General features: G+C 36.1%; 2 protein-coding genes across 2 annotated transcripts; both read left to right on the top strand.

Moving 5' to 3' along the window:
- The first annotated feature begins 1,113 nt into the window (after positions 1-1,113).
- On the top strand, positions 1,114-1,926 carry LOC145660879 (zinc finger MYM-type protein 1-like). The gene has a single exon (XM_081726308.1). It carries the CDS (start codon positions 1,114-1,116, stop codon positions 1,924-1,926), a length of 813 nt encoding a protein of 270 aa, XP_081582434.1.
- A 548-nt stretch (positions 1,927-2,474) lies between these two features.
- LOC145660878 (zinc finger MYM-type protein 1-like) lies at positions 2,475-2,981 on the top strand. The gene has a single exon (XM_081726307.1). It carries the CDS (start codon positions 2,475-2,477, stop codon positions 2,979-2,981), a length of 507 nt encoding a protein of 168 aa, XP_081582433.1.
- The last annotated feature ends 21,177 nt before the right edge of the window (positions 2,982-24,158 follow it).

Raw genomic sequence — 24,158 nt, 5'->3', positions numbered from 1 at the left:
TTACGCCCTTGAGTTTCGGATTAACAATGGATCAGCAAACAAGGCGACGCTAATACCATGCACGTGACTCTAAATGGCCTTGTCTCAACTTTTCTTTGTTGTCGAAATAGAGTGAGAAGTCATATTGTTTGTTGCTTTTGGGTCAGAAAAGTGGTCCTGTTGCTACGGATACCTCTGAGCCATCGCTTCCAAGAAATAGCTCCTATTGCACGCCTTGTGTAGCACCTCAGCTTGGCTTCGGAATTCGGACCGCGAAGTCGTAGTGAGATGTGGATACGTAATGTTATGATTAGTGCGTGAGTGTCTTCCGATTATTCGTTTATTGGGCAAAGAATAAGTGACCACCATGAGTGGCAGAGACAGAGACAAATTCCGTAAATACGAAAGTGGGGCTGCGAAAGCCAAGAAACGGAAATATAAAGAAGATTTCATTTAGAAGCAAAAGGGATCTTTGGACAAGTTTGTTGTAGCGGTAAAATCAGCGGATCAACACCAAAAACTTGAGAACACGGATGATGATTTGTCTGTGACTGTGAGCGACCGGTGTGATGCGACAGACCAGGTTGTGATACCAAGTTTTGCGTCCGATGAAGAAAACAAACTAGCCGGCAACAAAACTGTTTCTACGCCCTGTTGTCCCACAAGCACTTGGTGCAATTCTCTGGGGACAGCGTTGTTGCAACAGACCCAGAAAGTGACCTCTCCTGTGAAAGCGCGACCATTTTTCTGCATGCTTCTGACACTCTTCAAACGACGAGCACACTGTTCGAGGACATATACGATCCAGGTAATTGGAAACATATTAACAGTGAAGTGCGTGACATGTTAGTGGAGAAGGGTCCAATCAGGCTAAGTGACTGTGAATACCCAAAGGACGAAGGTAACAGACATTTTCCGAACAATTTCTTTAGACGGAGGATGCCGAACGGAGAAACAGTGGATAGGGGATGGCTAAGTTATTCGAAGATCAGAGACAGAGTATTTTGCTTTCCTTGTAAGTTGTTTGGCACGACAGCTACTAGAGGCCAGTTAGCAAACGAAGGCTGCTGCGACTGGAAGCATCTTGGCGATAAACTTCAGCACCACTAAGTTTCTGTAAATCACGTTAAGTGCATGACAGCGTGGTTGGAATCAGCTCGGAGAATGTCCAATGACAGCGCAATAGATAACATGATGCAAGAACGAATTAGAAAAGAAAAGCTGCATATGCGCGCATTGTTAACAAGAATTCTAGCGATTGTACACTACCTTGCCGAAAACAACAGCGCATTTCGTGGGAGAACGGAGAAACTTTATGCGCCGAACAATGGTCAGTTTTTAGGCTTAGTTGAGATGCTGGCCAAATTTGATCAAACCAAGCAAGAACATCTCCGCCGAATTAAGAACGACGAGGCTCATGACCATTACCTCGGGCATAGGATCCAAAACGGCCTTATCGACCTGATGGCGTCAGAAGTAAAGGGGAAAATTATTGATAAAGTTAAACTTGCTAAATATTTTGCCGTCATCCTTGACTGCACTACTGATGTTGGCCACAAAGAGCAGATGTCCCTAATATTGCGTTTTGTGGACGTATCAGATCCGGAAGTGAAGGTGGTGGAGCACTTCATCGAATTTCTGGATGTGGACAACGCAACAGGAAAGGGGTTGTCTGAAGCTCTTCTTGCCGCACTGGCGAACCTCGGTCTGGACATCGCCGATTGTCGTGGCCATGGGTACGACAATGGTGCGAACATGAAGGGAAAACACCAAGGAGTTCATGAGCACATTCTTCGCACGAACAGTCGAGCATTTTACACTCCGTGTGGCTGTCATAATTTGAACCTTGTTTTAGGAGACATGGCTAAATGCAACTCCCAAGCAGTGACGTTTTTTGGTGTCATACAGAGAATATATAAATGCTTTGCTGCCTCGGCTGAAAGGTGAAAATTTTTGGAAGAAAACGTGCCTTTCATGACTACAAAATCACATTCAGAAACGCGGTGGGAGTGCCGCCTGGAAAGTGTGAAAGCGCTGCGTTATCAGACGAAAGAAGTCAGGAAGGCACTGTTGACTGTCGCAGATACGCCAATGATCCGCTAGTAAAAAGTGAAGCCGAATGTCTTGCAAATTATGAGCTCGAAAGCTTCGAATTTATTCTGAGCTTAATCATATGGTATGGCATTTTATTTGCTGTGAATGCTGTCAGCAAAACTTTGCAATCAGCTGACATGCAGCTCGATGTGGCAATACAGCAAATCAAAGGCCTTGTTACTTTCTTGAGAAAGTACCGGAAAACCGGATTCTCCGATGCTATGATCGCAGCAAAGTAAATTGCGTCCGAAATGAACGTAGCTCAGAAATTCAAGGAACGAAGAGTCAGATGAAAGAAAAAACAATTCGATTCTGAGGGTAACGACGAAGAAACATCTTCGCCGGAGGAGTCCTTCAGAACAGGATATTTCTTATGGATAGTGGATCAAGCACTTACCTCAATGGAAAAAAGATTCGAACAACTGGAAGAGTATGCTTCAATCTTTGGATTTCTATACAACTTGAAGGATTTGCGGTCATTGAACGACGATTATTTGTTAAAGTGCTGCATGGGTTTGGACAACATGTTACGCGCAGAAGATTCACGCGATTTGGACGGAATTGACTTGTGCGCAGAATTGAAGATTTTTCGAGAAATGCTTCCTGATAACATCAATGCCGCCCAAGAGTGTCTTCAGTACGTTTGGCCCATTCGAGATTCATTTCCCAACATTTTTATTGCATACAGAATTATGTTGACAATTCCTGTGACAGTTTCCAGCGCGGCAAGAAGCTTTTCGAAGTTGAAACTTATCAAAAACTATCTACGATCAACAATGTCGCAAAGCAGATTGTGCGGTTTAGCTATTTTGTCCATCGAAAAGGAAGTTGCCTCAATAATGGACCACGAGGACCTTATCAACGATTTTGCACAGCGAGAAGCCAGAAAAGTGGACTTCCGTCTGTGACCGTCAAAGCAGCTGCTTCGTAAGTCAGTGATAGTTTTATTATGTGTTCTAGTTTGTTGATCTTGCATGCATGTAAAATGTTTCCGAATCATTAATGTCGTAAGTTATATCGACCCCCATGCCATAAGAACCCCTTACCCCCTCAAAAATTTTACCTATGTTTCCTCGTTTCGGGGGGGCTTCGCCTACCGATCCTCCCCGCCCGGGGCCCCGCATACTACTAAGGCCGCCTCTGATATTGAAGACACTCAAACGGTATTGGTTACTATTTAATTCGGAAATAGTATACAACAGTTCCTCCTTATCTTCTATGTGCGTGAATACTTCCTACTGTTGCACTATGTATTTTATAAGAATGATTTTATTACATTTAGAAGTGGTAATAGAACACGCAAGAAACACAGATCATGTTGTATTCACACTCCAACATGAAGTCTGAATACACCGTGATCTGCGTTTCATATGTGTTCCATTACCACTATAAAATCATTTTTATACGTAGTGCAACACTAAGAAGCATCCACGTGCACGTGACATGCGATATGTGTTTCAAATGCCCCACATATACTCATACACAACGTACAAGGGCACATTATTATTCTTCGCATACCATATAAAAGAAACAAATTCCTAGAAAAACATCTTTAAGTACAAGGACAAATTTCAAGAATGCAATATAATAAGGGAGGGAGTACCAAGCAAAAACGTGCACAGAATAAGTACAAGGGTTTCTTTTAAAATCAAGAAATATAAAGCACTGTAAAAGTTAATGCCTACTGAGCAACATACAAGTGATTACCGCCCAAGTGATAATTTTTATACAATATTAAACACTCAATCCACACAAAAGAATCACACATTAAATAGAATAGAAGATTTCAAATCACCAATATAAATACAGATAAAAATCGTACACCTGGTTCACGATCCACGCACTTTACTTACACATGCTGATACCACCATTTTCTTCTTCTCTCCATCCTCATACTACTCCAGCGTGCTGCCACCTACCTGGAGAACACAAAGCATAAACTACGTCAATGTACGCAGAACCATAAAAAATGGCACCTTCACGTAGGCGAAACCTCTGGCTAGAACTGCAGGACGTTATACGGCCCGCAAGAAAATTCCCGAAAATGCAAATTACCAGTAAGTGAAAGTAAACAAGAAAAAAACAAACTTCGCGTTGCGTTCAGCTCACAAAAACCTCTAGGGAATAACCCCAAACCTTGACGCAAACCTCTACGGGATAACACTCACACCTACTGTTTTCTTCACAAAAACCGGTAAGCAAACACGCTAGACATGCTACTACTGCATACAACTCTCAAACAGTTGAAGAGCGTTCACCGTCAAACAAAACAAACAAGGAGTACGATCACAAAGGTGGATACACTTATGTTGTTTTTTATATTCGTATCACCAGGAAAGTGAACGACACTCGCTTCGTTACCCGATTTTTAAGTTCCTAGATGGTCAATGAATTATCCGTACAAGACTGCACTTCGTGCGTCCTCGGTAAGTGACGAGCACTGACGTATACTATATCCTTTAATTCAGCTTAGAGAACAAAACTTAATTGTTATGATTTCGGAATTCTACCTACAAGAGCGCATTGTTGACATATCGTGGGAGCATTAGAGGCAATTCAAGATGTTAAGGCATTTTGCTTAATTTTGGTCGCCCTATCAAGGAGCGACCCCTGACAGCAACGTCCTACATGCCTAGCAGTTCGGCAATTAAACTTACTCGCACATGGTAACACTTATCATTACGCCTATTAATATAAACAATATAACTGCCATGTTTCAATACGTAAAATCTGCAAAATACGGATCCTTAACTTACACTATTAACTTGCTGTCAGGCATTTTTACGATATATATTTTTGTGATATGGTGCATTAATATGTCAATAGAAGGTAAATTAGATCTGTACAATTCCTAGCTGTTTCACCGATTCACAAAATAAATTATAATCCCGTCATGGCCTACCTGGACTGATTTTCACAAACATGCATTAGACCAGATGAAGAATGGATACTTCCTATTTCACATCGATCATGTAGATTAACATTGGTAACTTCTTGACAATAATCCTGTATATATATTTTTTATACGTTTCAGAGATATGGAACGTATAATTTTATTTTATTCTTGCTTAAAATTGAGCAGTTGGAGAAAAGCACCTCCACTTATAAAAACAGTTGTTCCGTACAAAGGGTATGGCGCGTTATTTTTACCTTTTCGAGAAATTACCAAAAACACAATTCGCTTCCCCGCGTTTTTGATAAAAAAAAAAAAAAAACGAATGCATAGCTTACAACCATTATCTATTGCTTCGTGCAGCGATTGAGCAACCCTAACGAAAGAGACTAGAGAAATTAGAAGGCCCGCAAAAGTTAAACCGAACGCAAAAAATTAAATATAGAATTTCTAATACTGTTTATGAATGCAAAACGAAACGGCGGGGTATAAATTTCTCGCTAATATGTGACGGTACGTCACATGATAAAGTTAATAGTTGATGGAGCCTGAAATTACTAGAATATGCTATATTTGTGAATTTCCCCAAATCATCATCCTATTAATGAATGTTTCACAGGATTGTGCTGGAGCAGCTGATAATTGTTTGGTGATGGTCTTAAGATGTTTCATCGTACATAAACTAAAGAAACACCTTCGACGAGAGCTAAAGAAAAAATCTAAATGAAGATTGTTAATGATTATCAGGGCCCCTATCTTGTTAACAAGTCGACTTTTTTCTGTTACGCATAGGACAAGGCAACTTCAAATAAAAACGTTATCCATCAACTAAAGGTTATAAAAGTATATTGTTTTAGGATCAACTTTTGGTCACTTTTTGCTGTTTTGAAGTTTCGGGTCATTTTTTTTAAATATTTTAAGTTCACTTTCAGGTCACTTATGGTCTTTTTAGTTTTTTACTTCTACATAAGGAAATCTTAAAATGAACAGTTTACGAATTTGAAAAATACGAAGTTATCTCTTTTCCTGCTTCCTGACTATTGGGGTGGAAAACTGCATTCCTACAAAGTTAATGAACAATAAGCTGTAGATGGTTGACTAGGGGTAGTGGTTGGTAGGTGGCCAAACAGATGGTTTTGGATTATTGACTGCAAAGGATGTGATCATATGAATAACTAAAAAATGGATTAGAAGATGTACAAAGATTTTAGACGGAGTTTTTATCTATTATTCTCATGTATGCAGTCTACACTTGCAAACATCTATTCTTTAAGTGTGCTTCCTGTGTTTCAATTCGGGAGTGAATTGACGCTTTTAGTATGTATATACAGTGGAAAAACTTGGAACGGAAAGTATTGAAACAAATTAAAAGGACCGCGTCATTCTCTATGCGCGCTTTGGCCAAAAAGTGTGGAACATCAAAGTCAATCATTGAACGAATCATAAAAGGAACAATATAAAGTCCAACAAGAAACAAAAGTGCCAAAGAAATCAATTCAACAACATACTATTACTTACCAGAAAGAGCCACTGCCTTGTATTGGATGACAAATTTACCTTCAAACACGACTTTTTCACTCTTGCAGGACCGCAATATTACAGTGTTGGCAATAGGAACGAACGACATTCCGGATGTTAAAAAGTCAGTTATCATTGGCAATTTAGCTTCAAGGTGCTCGTCTGGTAAGGAATTTGCTAGTGTGGTGAGAAGAAGCACATCCTTCTACAGTGAAAGCACAATCAATGTGTCACAGTTTCTAGAGAAACATTTCACGCTCTTCCTGCGGAAGCACTAAGTACAGTCTTACCTCAACTTTGTCCGATTGAGCGATATTGGACAACGTGAAACAAAGGCTACGGCAGGGAAATGTGCTAAAAATCTATATCCTTTAAAACAAATGTGGTTGCAGGGCAACAAAGAGATAGACAAATGTGCAGTGGAGAATTTCATGTTCAATTTCAAGAGAAACATTTACTTTCCAGAAAAAAACTATGATTACAGAAGCTTGAGTTTAATCCTTTTAACTTTAAAGGATTCTATTAAGTTAAAAGTATAATATTTAGTTATCCAAAGAATTGCGTTTGTATACTTCCCTAATCCCATTTTAGCCTTTCGAAACATGTGCAAAACTTTCTGGGATAAGGCTTATTCTAAGAGACTTCCTGCTAGAAGGCACAATCTAGCTTATTTGCTAAGAGAAAGTGGTGAACCCACTAGACAATAGTGAAAAATATACCTGAAAAATGACTTGCAAATTTAGTTACAATTGTATGCGGGCCTGAAGTCAGCAAGGGGGGGGGGATACCGATATATGCAAAAATATCCAAAATGACCGATATTAGTGTCAAATCCATAGTTTTTGCGGTCGCTGAGATCAATAGTGAAACTCCCATTAGCGACGACTTGCAAATTCAGCTACAATTGTATCCGGGTCGGGAGTCAGCGGGGAGGGGGAATACCGAGACATGTATAAATAATCCAAAATGACCGATATTAGTGTCAAATCCGTGGTTTTTGTGGTCGCCAAAATGAATGGTAACACTTCCATAGGCGTTGACTTCGAAATACTGCCCCCATGTGAAGAATGGGTACATTCAGCTATGGATATACCCCGGTACCGTATTGACTTGACACCTAGTCTTCCATTTCAAGCGCTGCTATCGACTGAAGAAGTTCCATTCCCTTTCTGTAAGGCTCTCTCGCTTAGCAACAGCTGAACCCTTATTGGCTCAACGCGTGGGTGTGTAGCAGGTGCGAGCTTTAGTTCACATTTTTGCCATGGCTCAAGACATTTTGGCAGCACTATAGTATATTAATAAAACCTATTCCAGAGTTTGGAGCTCTTAAAAGTAGCCCTAAGTAGTAGTATTACAACCCCCCCCCCAGAAGTCCGTCCTGGATCCGCCTCTGACTACAATACTATACAGGTAACAAGAATAAGAAACACAAAAATGACACTTTTATAGACAGACAATAACTTACACTAAAGTCACTGTGTCTCATGATGGACACCCTGACTTGCGGAAAGATTGAAATGGTTCTTAGAAGTGTATGTGATCAGCAGAGCCCGGATCTTGTTGACAAGTCAACTTTTTTCTGTTACTCATAGGACAAGGCAAGTTCAAATAAAAACGTTATCCATCAACTCTAGGTTCTAAAAATATAGTTTTTTAGGGTCAACTTTTGGTCACTTTTTGCTGTTTTGAAATTTCAGGTCATTTTTTAATATTTTAAGGTAACTTTTAGGTCACTTATGGTCTTTTTATTCTTTTTTTCTACATAAGGAAATCTTTACATGAACACGGTTTACGGATGTGGAAAAGACGAAGTTGAATAATCTCTTTTCTTACCTCCTAACTATTGGAGTGGAAAAACTGCATTCTTAACAAGCTAATGAAAACTAAACTGTAGCTGGTTAACGAAAGGTGGGGGTTGGTAGGTGGCCAATTAGATAGTTTTGGGTTATTGACCACAAAGAATGTGATCACGTGAATACTAAAAATGCATTAGAAGGTTTTTATCTATTATTTTCTTGTAATCTAAACTTGCTAAGTTTTATTGTTTAAGAGTGGTTCCTAGTTTCAACTCGGGAGTGAATTGACGCTTTCAATACTTACAATGCCGTACAATGGACTGATCAATAGAAATAAATGATCAATGGACTGCAACTAAGTGAAACAATACTTTTTGAATATGAGTGAGAAATGTTAATTAAAAATCCAATGGATATTAAAAAATGTCAATGTTTAAAAAAATAAAAGTTTGAGAAAACGTAAGTTTTAAGGTCAATTTATGTGATTTTTAGGGTCATTTTACAGGAATTTTAGTGTCATTTTATAGGTCACTTTTTAAAAATTTTTAGGTCAACAAGATCCGGGCCCTGGTGATCAGCATGGACAGCAATGCATGCTCTACAACGTGCTGTCATGCTGCTTATAAGGTTGGCAATAACTTGTTGTAGTACTGAGTTCCATTCCTCCACCAGTTGACTACGGCTGGAAGATTTTTGGTGTTTTTGAACCTGCTACAGACGTACCCCTACCAAATCCCACACATGTCCTCTGGAATTTATGTTGAAGGAACTTGCAAGCCAGTCCATTTGCCGAATATCATCTCTTTGCAAGAGGTCCGTCACCTACGCTGTTCGATGTGATCGCTAATTATCATTCATAAAGATAAAATTGGTCGACTGCACCTCTAAAATTAGATGTGTGAGGTAAGAGTAGAGTGTCACAATAACATTAACCATTAACCATGAGCCCGTTCAAAATTTACCTATGCACCATAATTGTAGTACTTCTTCGACATTACCATAGTACCACACGTAGTGTTGTGGTTTAGTTCGTTGAAGTTTTCAGTTTTCACAATTGTATTAAGTTGGTTCATTTGTGGGCTCGGTTATGCGACGGAAGAAGTTCGACATTTCCTCCTGCACAATCGGAGTCGCCACACACTTATTCTACGAAGCTGAAAATGTCAGAAGAAACATATTCTAAAACAGCATGTGGAGTAACAGACTGGGAACTTATATAATCAATGATAACAGAAATATAGATTAAATATAGGTAATGAATTTAATAACATTTTAATGCATTATTACAACCACAGGTAAGTACTTTGTCCTGTTATATTAAAACTTCTTAGTAGTAGACTCTCCGTAGTATACGGATATTTTTCTTCATTTGATTTTGGTGAATTAGATGAATAGGCTATCATCTCAATTGATTATGTATATTTTATGTTCTTTCTATTTCAGGTTCGGCGTAGGTGTATTTCCAGTACTCGCTCAGGAAATCATATTAGAACAACGGGGTAAGTAATTACTTAACCTTCATCTTCATTTCTTTTAATAATCATATATATAATATTTGCTACATTTATTCGTATCTCTTTTATATCTTATGTATAAATAAATTCTTTTCTCTTCTACTTCCCTTTATACTATATTAAATTACATTATTTTTTGTTTATTTTCTACAGGAACACCAAGACTCCGCTGCAACCATTATCGTTATTTCTTTCCGATTAGCACCAAGCGTCGAGCTGTTCTTTAAAAAATCTCAGAAATTGAGATCTATAATCGTATTACTAAATAGCAAATTCAAATATCGAATAAACAACTAATTAAATGTTTGAGATCATATATGAATTTAGATTAGATTTTTTGGTTATTCGAAATGTAGGCTACAATTGGATGCCCCCTTACATTTTGTCATTTAATATATCCCCCAAATTTTCATCTTGTATAGAATGATGCTCTTCAGTTGCAGCGCAGAATTTTCGTTAACAGCACTCTTCTTGGTAGCACAACAGCACTCCTTTTTGTAGCACCCAGCAGAGGGAATCAAGTAGGCGTAGCCGTGTCACGCCCGAAACAAAGACGGTATGCTGACGTGAGTGAGATTAAGAAAATAATCCCTAAAAATCTATTATCATCTGCAGTGAATTAAAGATTTCATGTTATGACAATTTCTAAAATACGTGAAAAAAACATAGTAAATTGTGCAAGTGCTATATTCGTGAAAATGAAAATACAAGCCGGCACTTCGATAAAATATTGTTTTCGTTATTGAGTTCTTATTTCTTTCATAACATGGGCTATAGTAAATATAAAAATTTCAATATTCTTAAACATGATACGTAAGTATTTCATAAATATGAGTTGGAACTTTTAAAAATAAAATATATTAATTCATCCCATGTCAAGGTATTTGATTCAAAAGAGCAAAATCTCATTTCAATAAATATATTTTGAGTGAAATCATTATACATATGTGCTAAAGGTAAATATTGAGTGATTAATTTTTATGTTAGTGTTTTCTTAAATTTTCTTTCTTCAATCGCGAAGTCGAAGACATTAATCATACAACTGTGCAATGGTTCAAATCCTAAATTCTATATGAGTATGCACAGATTTACCTTGAGCGAACCAACAGTGGTAAGTAACTAGTATGAGGTATGACGTCGAATTAATCTGGTGAATGCTATATGCCGAACTGCCTCAGGTTAAAGAAATGCTGCACTAAACAGGAATCGAACCGAATCACGTTAAAGAAATGTCTTCCGAACTGGGACATACAAAAAACAAACAGTTCAGCTTAAATTAAAGGCGTACCGAACAAGACACGAGCCCTGCCGGTTAAAGAAATGGCGCACCGAACACGAACAGAATTTCCAAACCATAAATTTTAAAGTTGGTGGTTAATGATTTCGAAGCGTGATTGTAAAATACAAAAGTGACTCGTTGCCATACGAGCACTTACAGAAAGTATTTTAAACCAAAATGTAGAATATAGAAACCAAATCAAAAATGAAATTAGGTCAAAGATGTTTGAAAGCAGTAAGAGTGAAAATTTCCGAAAAATTGAAAAGAAATGTATTCATAAGCAAAAACCTGTTTCGTCAGTCTACATTGAAGATAAATTAGAATTATATTTGGAAAAGTCTGATATTGGGCGTGAAGCAAAGGAATGATTAGCCCGGCAAATTTATCAAATGAATTTACGAGTTCGCACTGAGAGTAGTAATGAAACTTTAAACACTAGTCACAAAGTAAATAGTAGCCCATGTAATGTAAATGAAAGTAAAATTGTAGGTCAGGTAAATAGTCCTGTAGACATTTTAAATAGTAAAAATGTAGAATAATTGTAGACAAAGGTAAAGAAAAATGTTGAGTTAAAGAGAAATTATGTTCAGCAGACCTCAGAATACGTTAAATGTGGATATTTGCTCCCACTTAGGGTTAAAAGTCCAGAATTTGAAAAGGCGATAATTAAAGTAGTACCAAAACAGTGTGTAGAGCAATGTAAAAATAATGTACCTATAGTCGCACATGCGCCAGCCATTAAAGTAAAGCAAGGTGAAATTAATCACGTTGATTTTGGGTATGAGCAAATTGAGAATATGTTTGTCGCTGAATATAAAGTAGTTCAAGTAAACGTCGAAGAGCCAATTGAAAAGTTTTTTCCTGCAGATGTAGAACAAGGGTGCCAAGAAGTTGTATATGATTCAGTTCTTGTTAGCGCTTGCACTGTTAAACAAATGAGTAGTCTGCCAGTCTCAGACAAAGATAAAAGTTTAGTCAGTCAAACTGTTATGTCATGTATGCCTAATGTTCGTTCGAAGTCTAAACAACAAATAGACGTGTTGAAAGCAAAGTATTTGTCATGTCATGGAAAAAAGTGCACTGATAGGTTTTGTGCGTGTAATTGTACTAATGTAGTAATATTAGCACTACCCTGATCTCTACCTCAACACTGATCACTACCTGGTAGTAGCGATAATACGGGAGAGATTATCGTTGAATAAAGGTAATATTCAATGTCCGAAGACGGAGAGATTTAATTTAAAGAAATTAGAAGAGAGCCAGGTAAGAGAGGAATACCAGATTGAAGTTTCGAATAGATTCGCGGTTTTAGAAGACTCGGAGTGCACTAGTGTTGAGGATAGTTGGATTGAAATTAGAGATAGCATTAAAAGTTCAGCAATAGAAAAATTGGGACACGCGGAAATACGTAGGAACAAACCATGGTTCGACCAAGAATGCATTAAACTAGCAGAGAAGAGAAAACAGGCAAAATTACGGTGGCTACAAAATCCGAATGAAACAACTACACAAAATTTCGCAGATATCAGGCGGGAAACTTCCAAAACTTTTAGAACAAAGAAACGGGATTTTTTGAAAGCTAAAATTAAGGAACTTGAAGATAATAGTAAAAATAAAAATATTCGGGACATGTATAAGGGGATCAGCGAATTTAACAAAGGCTATCAATCAACCTCGTGCTTATATATTAAAGAAATCTGACGGAACAGTTCTCACCGATACGGATAGCCTCTTAAATAGATGGAAAGATTTCTTTGACGATTTGCTGAACACGCAGCCAAAAACTAATGTGCGTGGAGAAAAGGAGATACACACCGCAGAACCGTATATTCCAGAACCCAATCGAATAGAAGTGGAAGCCGCTATAAAGAAATTGAAGAAACATAAATCTCCGGGTGTAGATGAAATTCCGGCTGAGTTAATTTTAGCTGGAGGCGAAAAATTGTGGAACAAGATACACAAACTCATTCTCCTTATCTGAAACAAGGAAGAATTGCCACAAGAGTGGAAAGAATCAATCATTGTTCCAATTCACAAGAAAGGCGACAAAACTGACTGTAATAATTATCGAGGCATTTCTCTTCTGTCAACATGCTATAAAATACTTTCAAATATTCTGTTAGCAAGATTGACCCCATACGCAGATGAAATTATTGGAGATTATCAGTGCGGATTTAGACGAAATCGATCAACTATCGACCAAATATTTACCATTCGCCAAATACTCGAAAAGAAGTGGGAATACAATACCCCGGTACATCAACTATTTATTGATTTTAGAAAGGCGTACGACTCGGTTAGGAGAGAAACATTATACAACGTTCTTACAGAACTTGGAATACCGAGAAAGCTAATTAGATTAATTAAGATATGTTTAAGTGAATCCCAAAGTAAAGTCCGGGTAGGAAAATTTTTGTCCACGAGCTTCCACGTCGAAAATGGCCTGAAACAAGGAGATGCGTTGTCGCCATTATTATTTAACTTTGTGCTGGAATACGCTATAAGGAAAATCAAAGATAGCAACCAGGGCCTAGAGTTGAACGACATTCACCAGGTTATGGCATATGCTGATGATGTAAACTTAATAGGGGATGATAGGAGAACAGTAGAAATAAATGCAGAGATCTTATTAAACGCTTGCAGGGACATGGGTTTAGAAGTAAATGCAGAGAAAACTAAATACATGGAAGTTCGTCGGGACCGTAATACTGCAAATTGTGGAGGCGTTAAAATATTAAATAATGCTTTTGATAAAGTGGATACCTTCAAATATTTAGGATCAATATTAACAGACGAAAATCATATTCACGAAGAAATTAAATGTCGACTAAAAGCAGGGAATTCGTGTTACTATTCGGTTCAAAATCTCTTGTCGTCGCGAATTCTGTCGAGGAATTTGAAGCTTAAAATATATTAAACGATAATCATGCCTGTTGTTCTGTATGGTTGTGAAACATGGTCGCTTACTCTGAGGGAAGAACATAGACTGAAAGTATTTGAGAACAGGATCCTGAGAAGAATATTCGGACCCAAGAGGAACGAGAATGGGGAATGGCGGAAGCTTCATAACGAGGAACTACATAGTTTATACGGTTTACCCAACATTATTAGGGTCGTCAAGTGTAGGAGGCTTAGGTGGGCAGGTCATGTAGCTAGAATGGAAGAAAGTAGAAACGCTTTCAAAGTCTTGACTGGTAGACCTATAGGAAAACGACCATTAGGAAGACCTAGGCGCAGATGGGAGGACAATATTAAGATGGATCTCGCAGAGATAGGAATACAAAGTAGAAACTGGATGCAATTAGCTAAGGATAGAAGTCAGTGGAGAGCTTTTGTGAACGCGGCACTGAACCTCCGGGTTCCATAGGCCATAGAGTTAGTTAGTTAGTTAGTAGTAATATTAAATAATGGAAGCAAAAAAGTGCGCTCTTTACTCATTTTGAATTTATTGGAGCTAGAATGCGTCCCGAGCACCTTTCAAACAGATAGGTTAGCATGTATTCCAAGTAATGACGTTTGTATTTCGTGAACATAGTTATGGTTCAGATAGATAATAGGCAAAACAGCGGTAACAGTTGTAAGTTGGTAGTAACGAATGAATGTGTTACAAACATCAAGCGCATAACGTTTTTGTGTTTGCTACGTACCCAAGTATATGTAATGAATGATAAAATCAGTTAAGGCACATGTAACATTAATGAAAATAATGTTGGTGAAACATCATGGCGCAAACAAATTGAAATTTGTCCAAATAGTTTTGGTAGGCTGCAATACACATTGAATAAATTTGTTAGGAAGTATAAATGTTGGTCACGGAACGGTAAGCATAAGCACTGTAAAAAACAAAAGTTGTGTAAACTGAAATGAAAGATGAGAGGCATGCATAGAATTTTGCGATCTTTTGAAACAATTTCAAGATTTGTTCGTAGGAATTTTAAGAAAAGCCAATGTCAGCGCAAATGCGATCGCATGGTGACTAGCATTAATGAAAAGTTCAATGTAATTGTTGTAGAGAAACCACAGTCAGAAAAGGTAATTGAAAAGAAAAGTAAAAAGTCAAAATTTAGTAAGCGTTGTAAGTTGTTCAAAAAGTTAAAAGTCAATGCAGAAGGAGACCACATGCTGAAATTAGTCGTTAAAAATCACGATCGTTTACGTGAAAGATTTAATAATCAGGTGAGAAAACTGTGTTGTAGCAAAGCGTTAAAAATTCAAAACAAATGCGACAGGAAAACCAAAGTTAGGTTAGTCAAACGAATTTGTGCTAGATGGTCCAAACATCTAGTTACATTACTAACGCGTAATCATACGGGGAAAGTGAAAAACCAGTTTGATCAGAAAAGTAAATTCAGTGTTTTATTCAAAATCAGGCAGAAAATTTCCTGCAATAAAATTTGGAAAGAAAAGAAATACAGTGAACGAAATTACAAAATACGTAGAAATCGCAAGATAGTGAAGCAATGTGGTAAGTCGAAAGCTAAACTGTACGCTAGTATACAATTCGGTATCGTCATTGTTGACGGTGAAAAATCATATACGTACGCAAAGTTAATGTTTATCAAAGTGAATATTTATAGCAGAAACCATACAATTAATTACAAGGAAATGTTCATTAAATGTTTTCGAACAAAATTTGAAATTCCTGTTGCGCTTGAGAAATCAAGAATGGGAATAGGATAAAAAAAATTTTGCAAAAAAACCGGACTGTGTACATTTTGAAAATTTGACCTTAGCTATGTTTAAAATTTCCGAAAATTATAAAAAAACCTAAAATTTCTTTTTTTTTGAATTGTATAAAAGTTTGACAAAATTTTTAAGTTGTTAGTTTCATAGCTAGAAATTTGGCTTGATTTAGCAGTTAAACATAGTTCAGAAAAGTATCTCAATGTAATTTCAAATGAGTATAAATATTCAGATTTGGAAAGTAGTGTTGAAACTGTCACTTGCAACGCATTAACTGCAATACCTGTATGTTTGTCCCAAAAGGTAAAGTCACGTGTTAATGATAGTAGAGTAATTACAATTTTAGAAAAGCTGTTAAATATTGATCAATATTTGAATTTCTTGTATTGCAAAAATTTATGTTCATCTGATGTGTTGGAATTTGCATTGATTAATTTACAAAATCCTTATATTTTGTTAAACAAGTGTATTTAGACCAAATAACATCATGGTAAAAAAAGGAGGAAAGGAAAGACAACATATTAAGTTTTTAGAGTTATTTGAGCAGGCATCTGTGATCAGCTATGCGACATCCAGATGGCCGTTGATATGTTTTTTCCTAAGTAATGGAAAAACTAGCCAAGCTGTATGCTAAGACATTAAGATGAGGTTTCCTCCAACTATTGGGTAATATATTTTGTAAAGCCCGGAGTAGGCTATTTTCTTAAAATCCCTATCTTTACTATTTTAAATTTTTAACCTTATGCTCTGTCATTCACCCTCGTCTCGGGAAGGGAATAAGTAATTTTAATGTGGGTAGGTATCTTCAAATTTAGCAAGGCAGATCCTGTCGAGTGGTCAGAGAGAAGCACAACTGAATTATTACTTTGTAAAAGTTTAGATGTGAAGCTCGAATGCGCTGAGAAATTTTAATTAAATCTCAACAAATTATATTATAAAATGCTACTCTAATAATATGTTTGATATGCAATGTGTTATAATGTCTTTATTTACTTGTAAGAAGAATTATTTTCGAATTTCTTGTGTTATTATAGATTTGTGTGTTATGTGATGTTTATAAATATGATAATGTTTGCGAATATGAGTAAGATAACTCAATGAAACGTTCCAAAATATTATTTAATAGCAATAATATCTAAGAGAAAATTTGTTTAATAAGTTTTTAATTGTAAACATGCTTATACATATATATAGTTGTTGAAAGTCGTATTTTTATTTTGTACAATGTTGTACTGAAAAGTAAATTCATATGAACAAGTGTTATGAAAATGTTTAGTTTAAGATTTTATGGCACGAGTCACAGAAACATAATAAATATAAAATTCAATAGTATGTCAGTAATGTAAACTCAATTTATATTAAAATAATAAAAGGAATTTGAAGTATTGTGTTGTAAAAAAAGCCCAAAGGTATGAAATAGCCCATCTATGTTTCTACAAAGCGCAAATGAACTATAATGTAATCTTTGGAACTCTTGTTAGAAGAAAAAGAGGAATAATAACCAAAAGACTATTTCTTCGTGAAGTTTGAACTCATCAGGATTCCAGGGTTCTGATAATCTTCGTTGAAGATCATCGTCCCATTTCGCACGCCATATATAAGTGGATGCCCCCCTTACATTTTGTCATTTAATATATCCCCCAAGTTTCATCTTATATGGAATTATGCTCTTCAGTTGCAGCGCAGAATTTTCGTTAACAGCACTCTTCTTTAACACAACAGCACTCCTTTTTGTAGCACCCAGCAGAGGGAATCAAGTAGGTATTGCCGTGTCACACCCGAAACAAAGACGGTATGCTGACGTGAGTGAGATTAAGAAAATAATCCCTAAAAATCTATTATCATCTGCAGTGAATTAAAGATTTCATGTTATGACAATTTCTAAAATACGTGAAAAAAACATAGTAAATTGGATTACATCCATATAGTGTGATATTAACAGTTTTTATTGGTAATTTAATATGAATCAGCATAATGTACTGGTGTAGGAATACAAAAGGTGACATAAGGTAGCCCGCGAGAAGAAGCGTGGTTCGCTACAAAGTGATGGTGTCGTAGGACGATTTTCAACCAGCTCGAAAATATTTAATTGTATTATAGATAGTGAGTGTGCATCCTATACCAGGAAAATGAAAATATTAACTATAAACATTACGAGATAATTTTCCAAATAAAATCGCCCAACGATTACGACGAAGTAAACGCCAAAACTTAAATTTACTCATATTTACGCATAACGCCACGAGACTTAAGGAATAGAAGAAAATTTTCATAATGTAACCTGAAAACAGTGCTGTAATAACGTACTAATCCACAACTGATTATTATTATCTAGAATTCCCCTACATTATTTGTGCGTGTGAATTAGTGATATATAAATATAAAAAGCCAAAAGCCAAAGTGAAATGTGTGCAAGTGCTATATTCGTGAAAATGAAAATACAAGCCGGCACTTCGATAAAATATTGTTTTCGTTATTGAGCTCTTATTTCTTTCATAACATGGGCTATAGTAAATATAAAAATTTCAATATTATTAAACATGATACGTAAGTATTTCATAAATATGAGTTGGAACTTTTAAAAATAAAATATATTAATTCATCCCACGTCTAGGTATTTGATTCAAAAGAGCAAAATCTCATTTCAATAAATATATTTTGAGTGAAATCATTATACATATGTGCTAAAGGTAAATATTGGGTGATTAATTTTTATGTTAGTGTTTTCTTAAATTGTTTCTTTCTTCAATCGCGAAGTCGAAGACATTAATCATACAACTGTGCAATGGTTCAAATTCTAAATTCTATATGAGCATGCACAGATTTACCTTGAGCGAACCAACAGTGGTAAGTAACTAGTATGAGGTATGACGTCGAATTAATCTGGTGAATGCTATATGCCGAACAGCCTCAGGTTAAAGAAATGCTGCACTAAACAGGAATCGAACCGAATCACGTTAAAGAAATGTCTTCCGAACTGGGACACAAAAAAACAAACAGTTCAGCTTAAAGAAAAGGCGGACCGAACAAGACACGAACCCCTACCGGTTAAAAGGCTGCATAGAAAAAGTTAAAAATATTAACATATAACATAAAATTTTGACGATTCTAATCATGTTTAACTTCAGCTCATATCATTCTGAACTAGTGGCAGACATTATAATAAGGGAAGAGAGAAGAGAAATCTCTCCCGAACAAACATAAAACTATTTCTTTATATATTAATAAAGAATTATTTGTTTCTCATCTTTAATAACTTGAGACTTTTACATTAAAATTGTATTATACGGTGCGGACTGGAATCCTTATCACCACTTTCTAAATAGGTAATGCGCTGTGGTGTAGTGGTGCATTGCATAATGCCTGTAGACACAAAGGCCTGGATCACTAAAATAATCATGTTCGACAATGTTTCTGGGTTCATTGCGTGATTTTTACATGTCGTTAGATTAGCGTACGTCCAGAATCATTCATGAGATTGAAGCTGTTCTCATCTGACAAGAGAATGCAACCTCAGTTCAATCCTGACGTTCTTGGCACTACTGCCAACAGTGCCTCCGATGTGCGGGTCTCAACTAAACAGTGTAATGGCCGTCGTCCATAAAAGACCACCCCCATGCAGTTGATAAGCCACTGTGAAGTATAAGACTGGGCACCTTGCAGTCCGGTTTAATGTGCCTACAATTTAACCCGCCGTGTGACGACGGTTTTTTTTTCCTGTTGCACAATGTAGCTGTCGTCAGCTGCTACGGTTGACCATAGTTGACCAGCAACTCTCCTTTGCACAGCGTTGCCTGTGTTCCGGGACGTTTCCCATGCATGTGCAGGGCCGGCTTGTCCATATAGACAACCTAGGCGGCTGCCTAGGGCGGAAACATTTGGGGCGAAATGGCAGGTTTTTAATTTTTTTATTTTACGTACGATTATCAACATTAGCCAAAAGCTACGTGCGCCTGCGCCCTACACGTTTAGGAAGAGGAAGCTAATGAAGACTGGGGTTACTCAAGATCGATTACTGCTCACTTATATGGAACGGGGGAACATCTATCTGCCTATAGTACGTTTCCGTGTTCCCGCCGTTCATTCTATGACTAAAGGAGATCTCCTGCATTATCTGAATATCCAGACTCCGGATGCTAGCAGAAATGTAGCTTACCAAAAGTTTCTGAATAGTAGTCAATGGAAATTTAAGGTCTGAAGCGAAAGGGCCGCGGTAACTCAGTGGTAGAATGTTAACCTCTAGTGCTTGGGGTCCCGGGTTAGATCCCAGCCAAGTGAACTTTGTGGTGGACAAACACCGTGTGCGTGGGCTTCTCACGTTTCGTCATATTTTCTTCAATGCACAATTTCATTCACTTCTCATCACCGTCTCCTTTAACCTAGCCAGCATAACCGTGGGAGTAAAACTCAAAGATTTCATTTCATTTCATTTTTAAGGTCTGAAGCCCTATTTCAAGAATTATCCTTTCAGACTCCTACCCGTTTTGCACCAAATACACACCTCTTCTTCCTTTTCCACCCTAGGCTGTCGATTATTCAAAGGTCCTTCTTTCACAGAGCACCAAATTTATATAATCAGATAACTTACGTGGACGTTTTTTAACCCAGTCAGCTTTTGACAGAATAATTACACCAATTCAATGTAACTAAAAATGAATTAGGAAACTTATAACGTTCACTTCCATTGACACACTGTTATATAGCCTATATGTCCTAAGTCCGGTTCTGATGTATTAAAGAATCACTTTAACGTAATTCACTAGTTAAGTGTTCAAAATGACAACAGAGAATACGATATACGCAAATTTACGTATTTTAAGTAAATACTCTATCATTTACGTTCTTAATTTTTACAAAATACTTTCTTTTTAAACAAATATGCACACTTTCACAATGACGTGCCCTTGTCTTGTCTGTCTTCACTATGATCAGTGATAATTTTTTGCACCAGGTTTTTTCCACCCATCTGTGCTTCCAATGCTTATTATTGAATATTTCGTAAGTTAGCGTATCATTCTAACAGGTTTGCTGGTTGAATGTTGGAAGCTATATTGATTGAATGGAGTTTTTTCCAATTCATGTCACTATTTTATGTATTGATCCCATTATATCAGTAGTACGAGCTCGTAACTTTGTCTATTTTTTTCCTTGAGATAATTGTAACTTCCTGGCTCATATAACTTCTTGAATATTATTGTATGATCTGGATTTAAATATGAATATGTCGTGCTATCTTGGTTCTTGTTTTTTTTAAATGTATATATAGCGTCTTCATTCTTTTGATGAAAATCTTATGTATGCTTGATGACATGTTTCTTGATTCTTTTCTTTATTGTTCTAATTTTTAATCATTATTATTATTGTCTTAAATTTGATTATTTTTTATAAATTGATACCAGTAGCTATCAGAAATTGAATGATAAGTTTTATCGAAGTCCAATTATGAGTAGCCAAAATGTATTTATATGATAAAGGAGTGTACCCATGGATTTTAACTAATTGTTTGAGTAAGTCATTCCTTGGATCTTGATATATGTGACTTACTGGTGACTTTATTGCACCAGCAATGATATGTTCTCTCTTTTTTTATTTGATACAATTTGTATGGTGTTAATGCAGTTCCAAAGAGTAATCTATAATATATAATAATATCTCTCCTGGTCCATGTTTTGAAAATCTGTTCTTTTTTATTTTTATTAGAGTGAATATTAAATTTTGTTTTCCTGGAAGGTTTAATTGATGGTTTCTTCATTCATTTAGGTCGTTTTGTGTTATTCTGGATATCTCTGAATAAAAATTTTTGGGATTGAGTTTTACTGGAATTTTGGTTCCTTCTGTACATGCACTATTAGCAGTATGGTCGATAATATCACTATTTTTTATGTTGTGCGCCCTCATAAATCCAAGTATTATTGGGTAGTTTTGTTTAACCATAGTAGAATATAGATATTTAATATTAAGTATGTTACCTTATACTTTGTATAATGTAACATGGCCCAGGAGTATTAAACGCCCAGTGTATATAGGTAAAAATTTTATCTTCAGTGGAACTTTCAAAATATGCTTATTTTATCGTGTTGTGGTAAACGCATGTTGCAAGTTTTTATCATAACTTTTACATATTTAACCGAAAATATTGCATTAGTTTAGAAAATAAGAGTATATTTTGTCGTTTTATATGGTTTTTAGTTTATTTTTATGGATATTTTGCTATAGGGAATCTTCAAAACAAAACACAAAATTTTATTTCGTAATTTTCTTCAAAATTCTAAATATGGAAAGTCAGCCATAATTTTTTCTTTATGCATCTCTTTGTTTCGGGATAAATTATCTGTGATTGGGTCATCCGCAATCACAGCTGTGGTTGAGATATTTCGGCTTCTTTGATTTCGGAAGAAAAATCTATCATCCTATAGTTACGTCATCAAAAACATCCAATTAGGGATCTTCTTCCCGTTGTCTTTGTCTTTCAACAGAAGTAGCAGTAAGAGGTAGATGTGAAGTCTTTAGCGTCTGTACAAAATTAAAGAAAAGTGCAATTTTAAATAGTGACACTCTTTTGGAATGGTGTTTTCAGAGATCGTATAATTTGTGATAGTCTAGGTAGTAAGAAAATAGTTTGCAGCAGGTTGTTTAAGACAGTGGTCATAAAAATTTTGTGAACAGTGACTGGCGTCAGAGAAGAAGAGGTGAGCTGCCACGCCATGACATCGTGGTATTGTTCCTGAACGCTAGTAGATTTGTTTTGTGTCCACTATTTTAATCTCTTGATGGAATTTGGTGGAAGATATATTTTTTTTTATTTTAAACTCCTCTGACTTCTACAGTCTATCGACCGTCGTGGGATGTATTTCAAGTAACTGAGAAATGAGTGAAACAGGAAAATCTAGTTTGAGTAAACTAACCTCTAAATTCACTGTTTGTGGCATGGCAGTAAAGAAATGTGGTTTTCTGTGCAAGAAGTGGATGTTAAAATGATGTGCTAATTTCCAAAGTTTCCCCCCAAAATTACTTACATATAGATTCGAAATGTGATTGTCCGAGCACACTCAATGGGGGGGGGGGAGTTAGATTCAACATTACCAAGACGATTGTCATAATAACAAGAAATGTGTGTACCTCAGGCAGATACATTTCCCCAGAGATATAAAAGGAGTTTTTTTTTTTTTGGATTTAATTAACCTCTAAATTAGTTATTTTGAAAAAAATGAAGTACTGCTCGGTGTTTAAAATTTTGCACTGTGCTTTTCTTTGCTTAATTTTCCAAAGGTTTTAATTTTTGAAACAGATGTTGTCAAGATCACGGCTAGCGTTTACTACAAGGGTACATGGTTTTGGTACCGGTAACAGGAAATTGTCGTGAACAGTTCAGATCTCAGCAACTATATTCTGATACCCATTGAAATAAGTTAAAAATACAGTTTAAGCATATATCTGCGTGAAATTTCAGTATTTAATTAGAAAGAGTGAAAATTTTAACTCGACACATCAACTGATAACAAATACGTCCCTGCAAATCTGTGGTAGCTATATAAAAGAGTATTTTGTGTCTAATAAAAGTGCTTTATATATGTGTTTTCTTTAGGTAAGGTAGTCTAGTTAGTTAGGTTAGGATAGGTTATTGATATTAGGTTTAGGTATTGTGTATTTTTCTTGTGGCTGTTTTCCTGTGCAAGTTGTTATGTTATGAGGTCCGAGCTTGAAAGGTGAGGTAGCAAATGAATGCGTAAACCCATCATGCGACCACAACCATGATGCACAGATTTTGCACCGAATATAGAGAATGAAACGAAATAGCGAACTACAGAAGTAAACCTGTAAGAAAATATACCCCTTAAATTTGTTTGGCGTATATTTAATTTGCTGTGTTTATTGATTTTTATTGTTTTGTCTTGTATCGCCATTGTGTCAATGTCCGCAATATTGAGACTGTTGATAAATACGCAGAGTTAAGAAATCTTGAAAGCTGAACGAGATGTAAACAATATATGTTGGATAAAATGTTCTACTTTGAAAATTAGTAAAATTTAATGTTATTTCTTTTGTTTATTTCGATTCAGATGGGAATATCAGTTAAGGAAATTGTAAAAGGTTTTTATTATTATTATTATTTTTTTACGGAACTTCCTGTCAATCTATTTCAGTGAATGATGTAAATAAATTATTAGCCGTGAAGGAATATCTTTCTTTTCGAGCTCAAGAACGTATTATTTAGTTTTAAAGTAGTAAAAATGAGAACTTATATTTTAATAGTATGTGAAATATGGCAAGGTTCAGAGCGGTACGTGCACAATTATTTTACTGGTAAAATGAAAGTCAATTGCTATGAATCGAAGAAAAGAAATTTTTCCTTAGTGTGACCGGGGATTGAGACAGCCGAGCCTACAGAAATTCATTTCTAC

The sequence above is a fragment of the Thermobia domestica genome, chromosome 9 (assembly GCF_964235325.1).
Source record: "Thermobia domestica chromosome 9, izTheDome1.hap1.1, whole genome shotgun sequence".
Taxonomy (NCBI): domain Eukaryota; kingdom Metazoa; phylum Arthropoda; class Insecta; order Zygentoma; family Lepismatidae; genus Thermobia; species Thermobia domestica.
The sequence above is the reverse complement of the archived record's forward strand: the minus strand, read 5'-3'. Positions and strand labels throughout refer to the sequence as shown.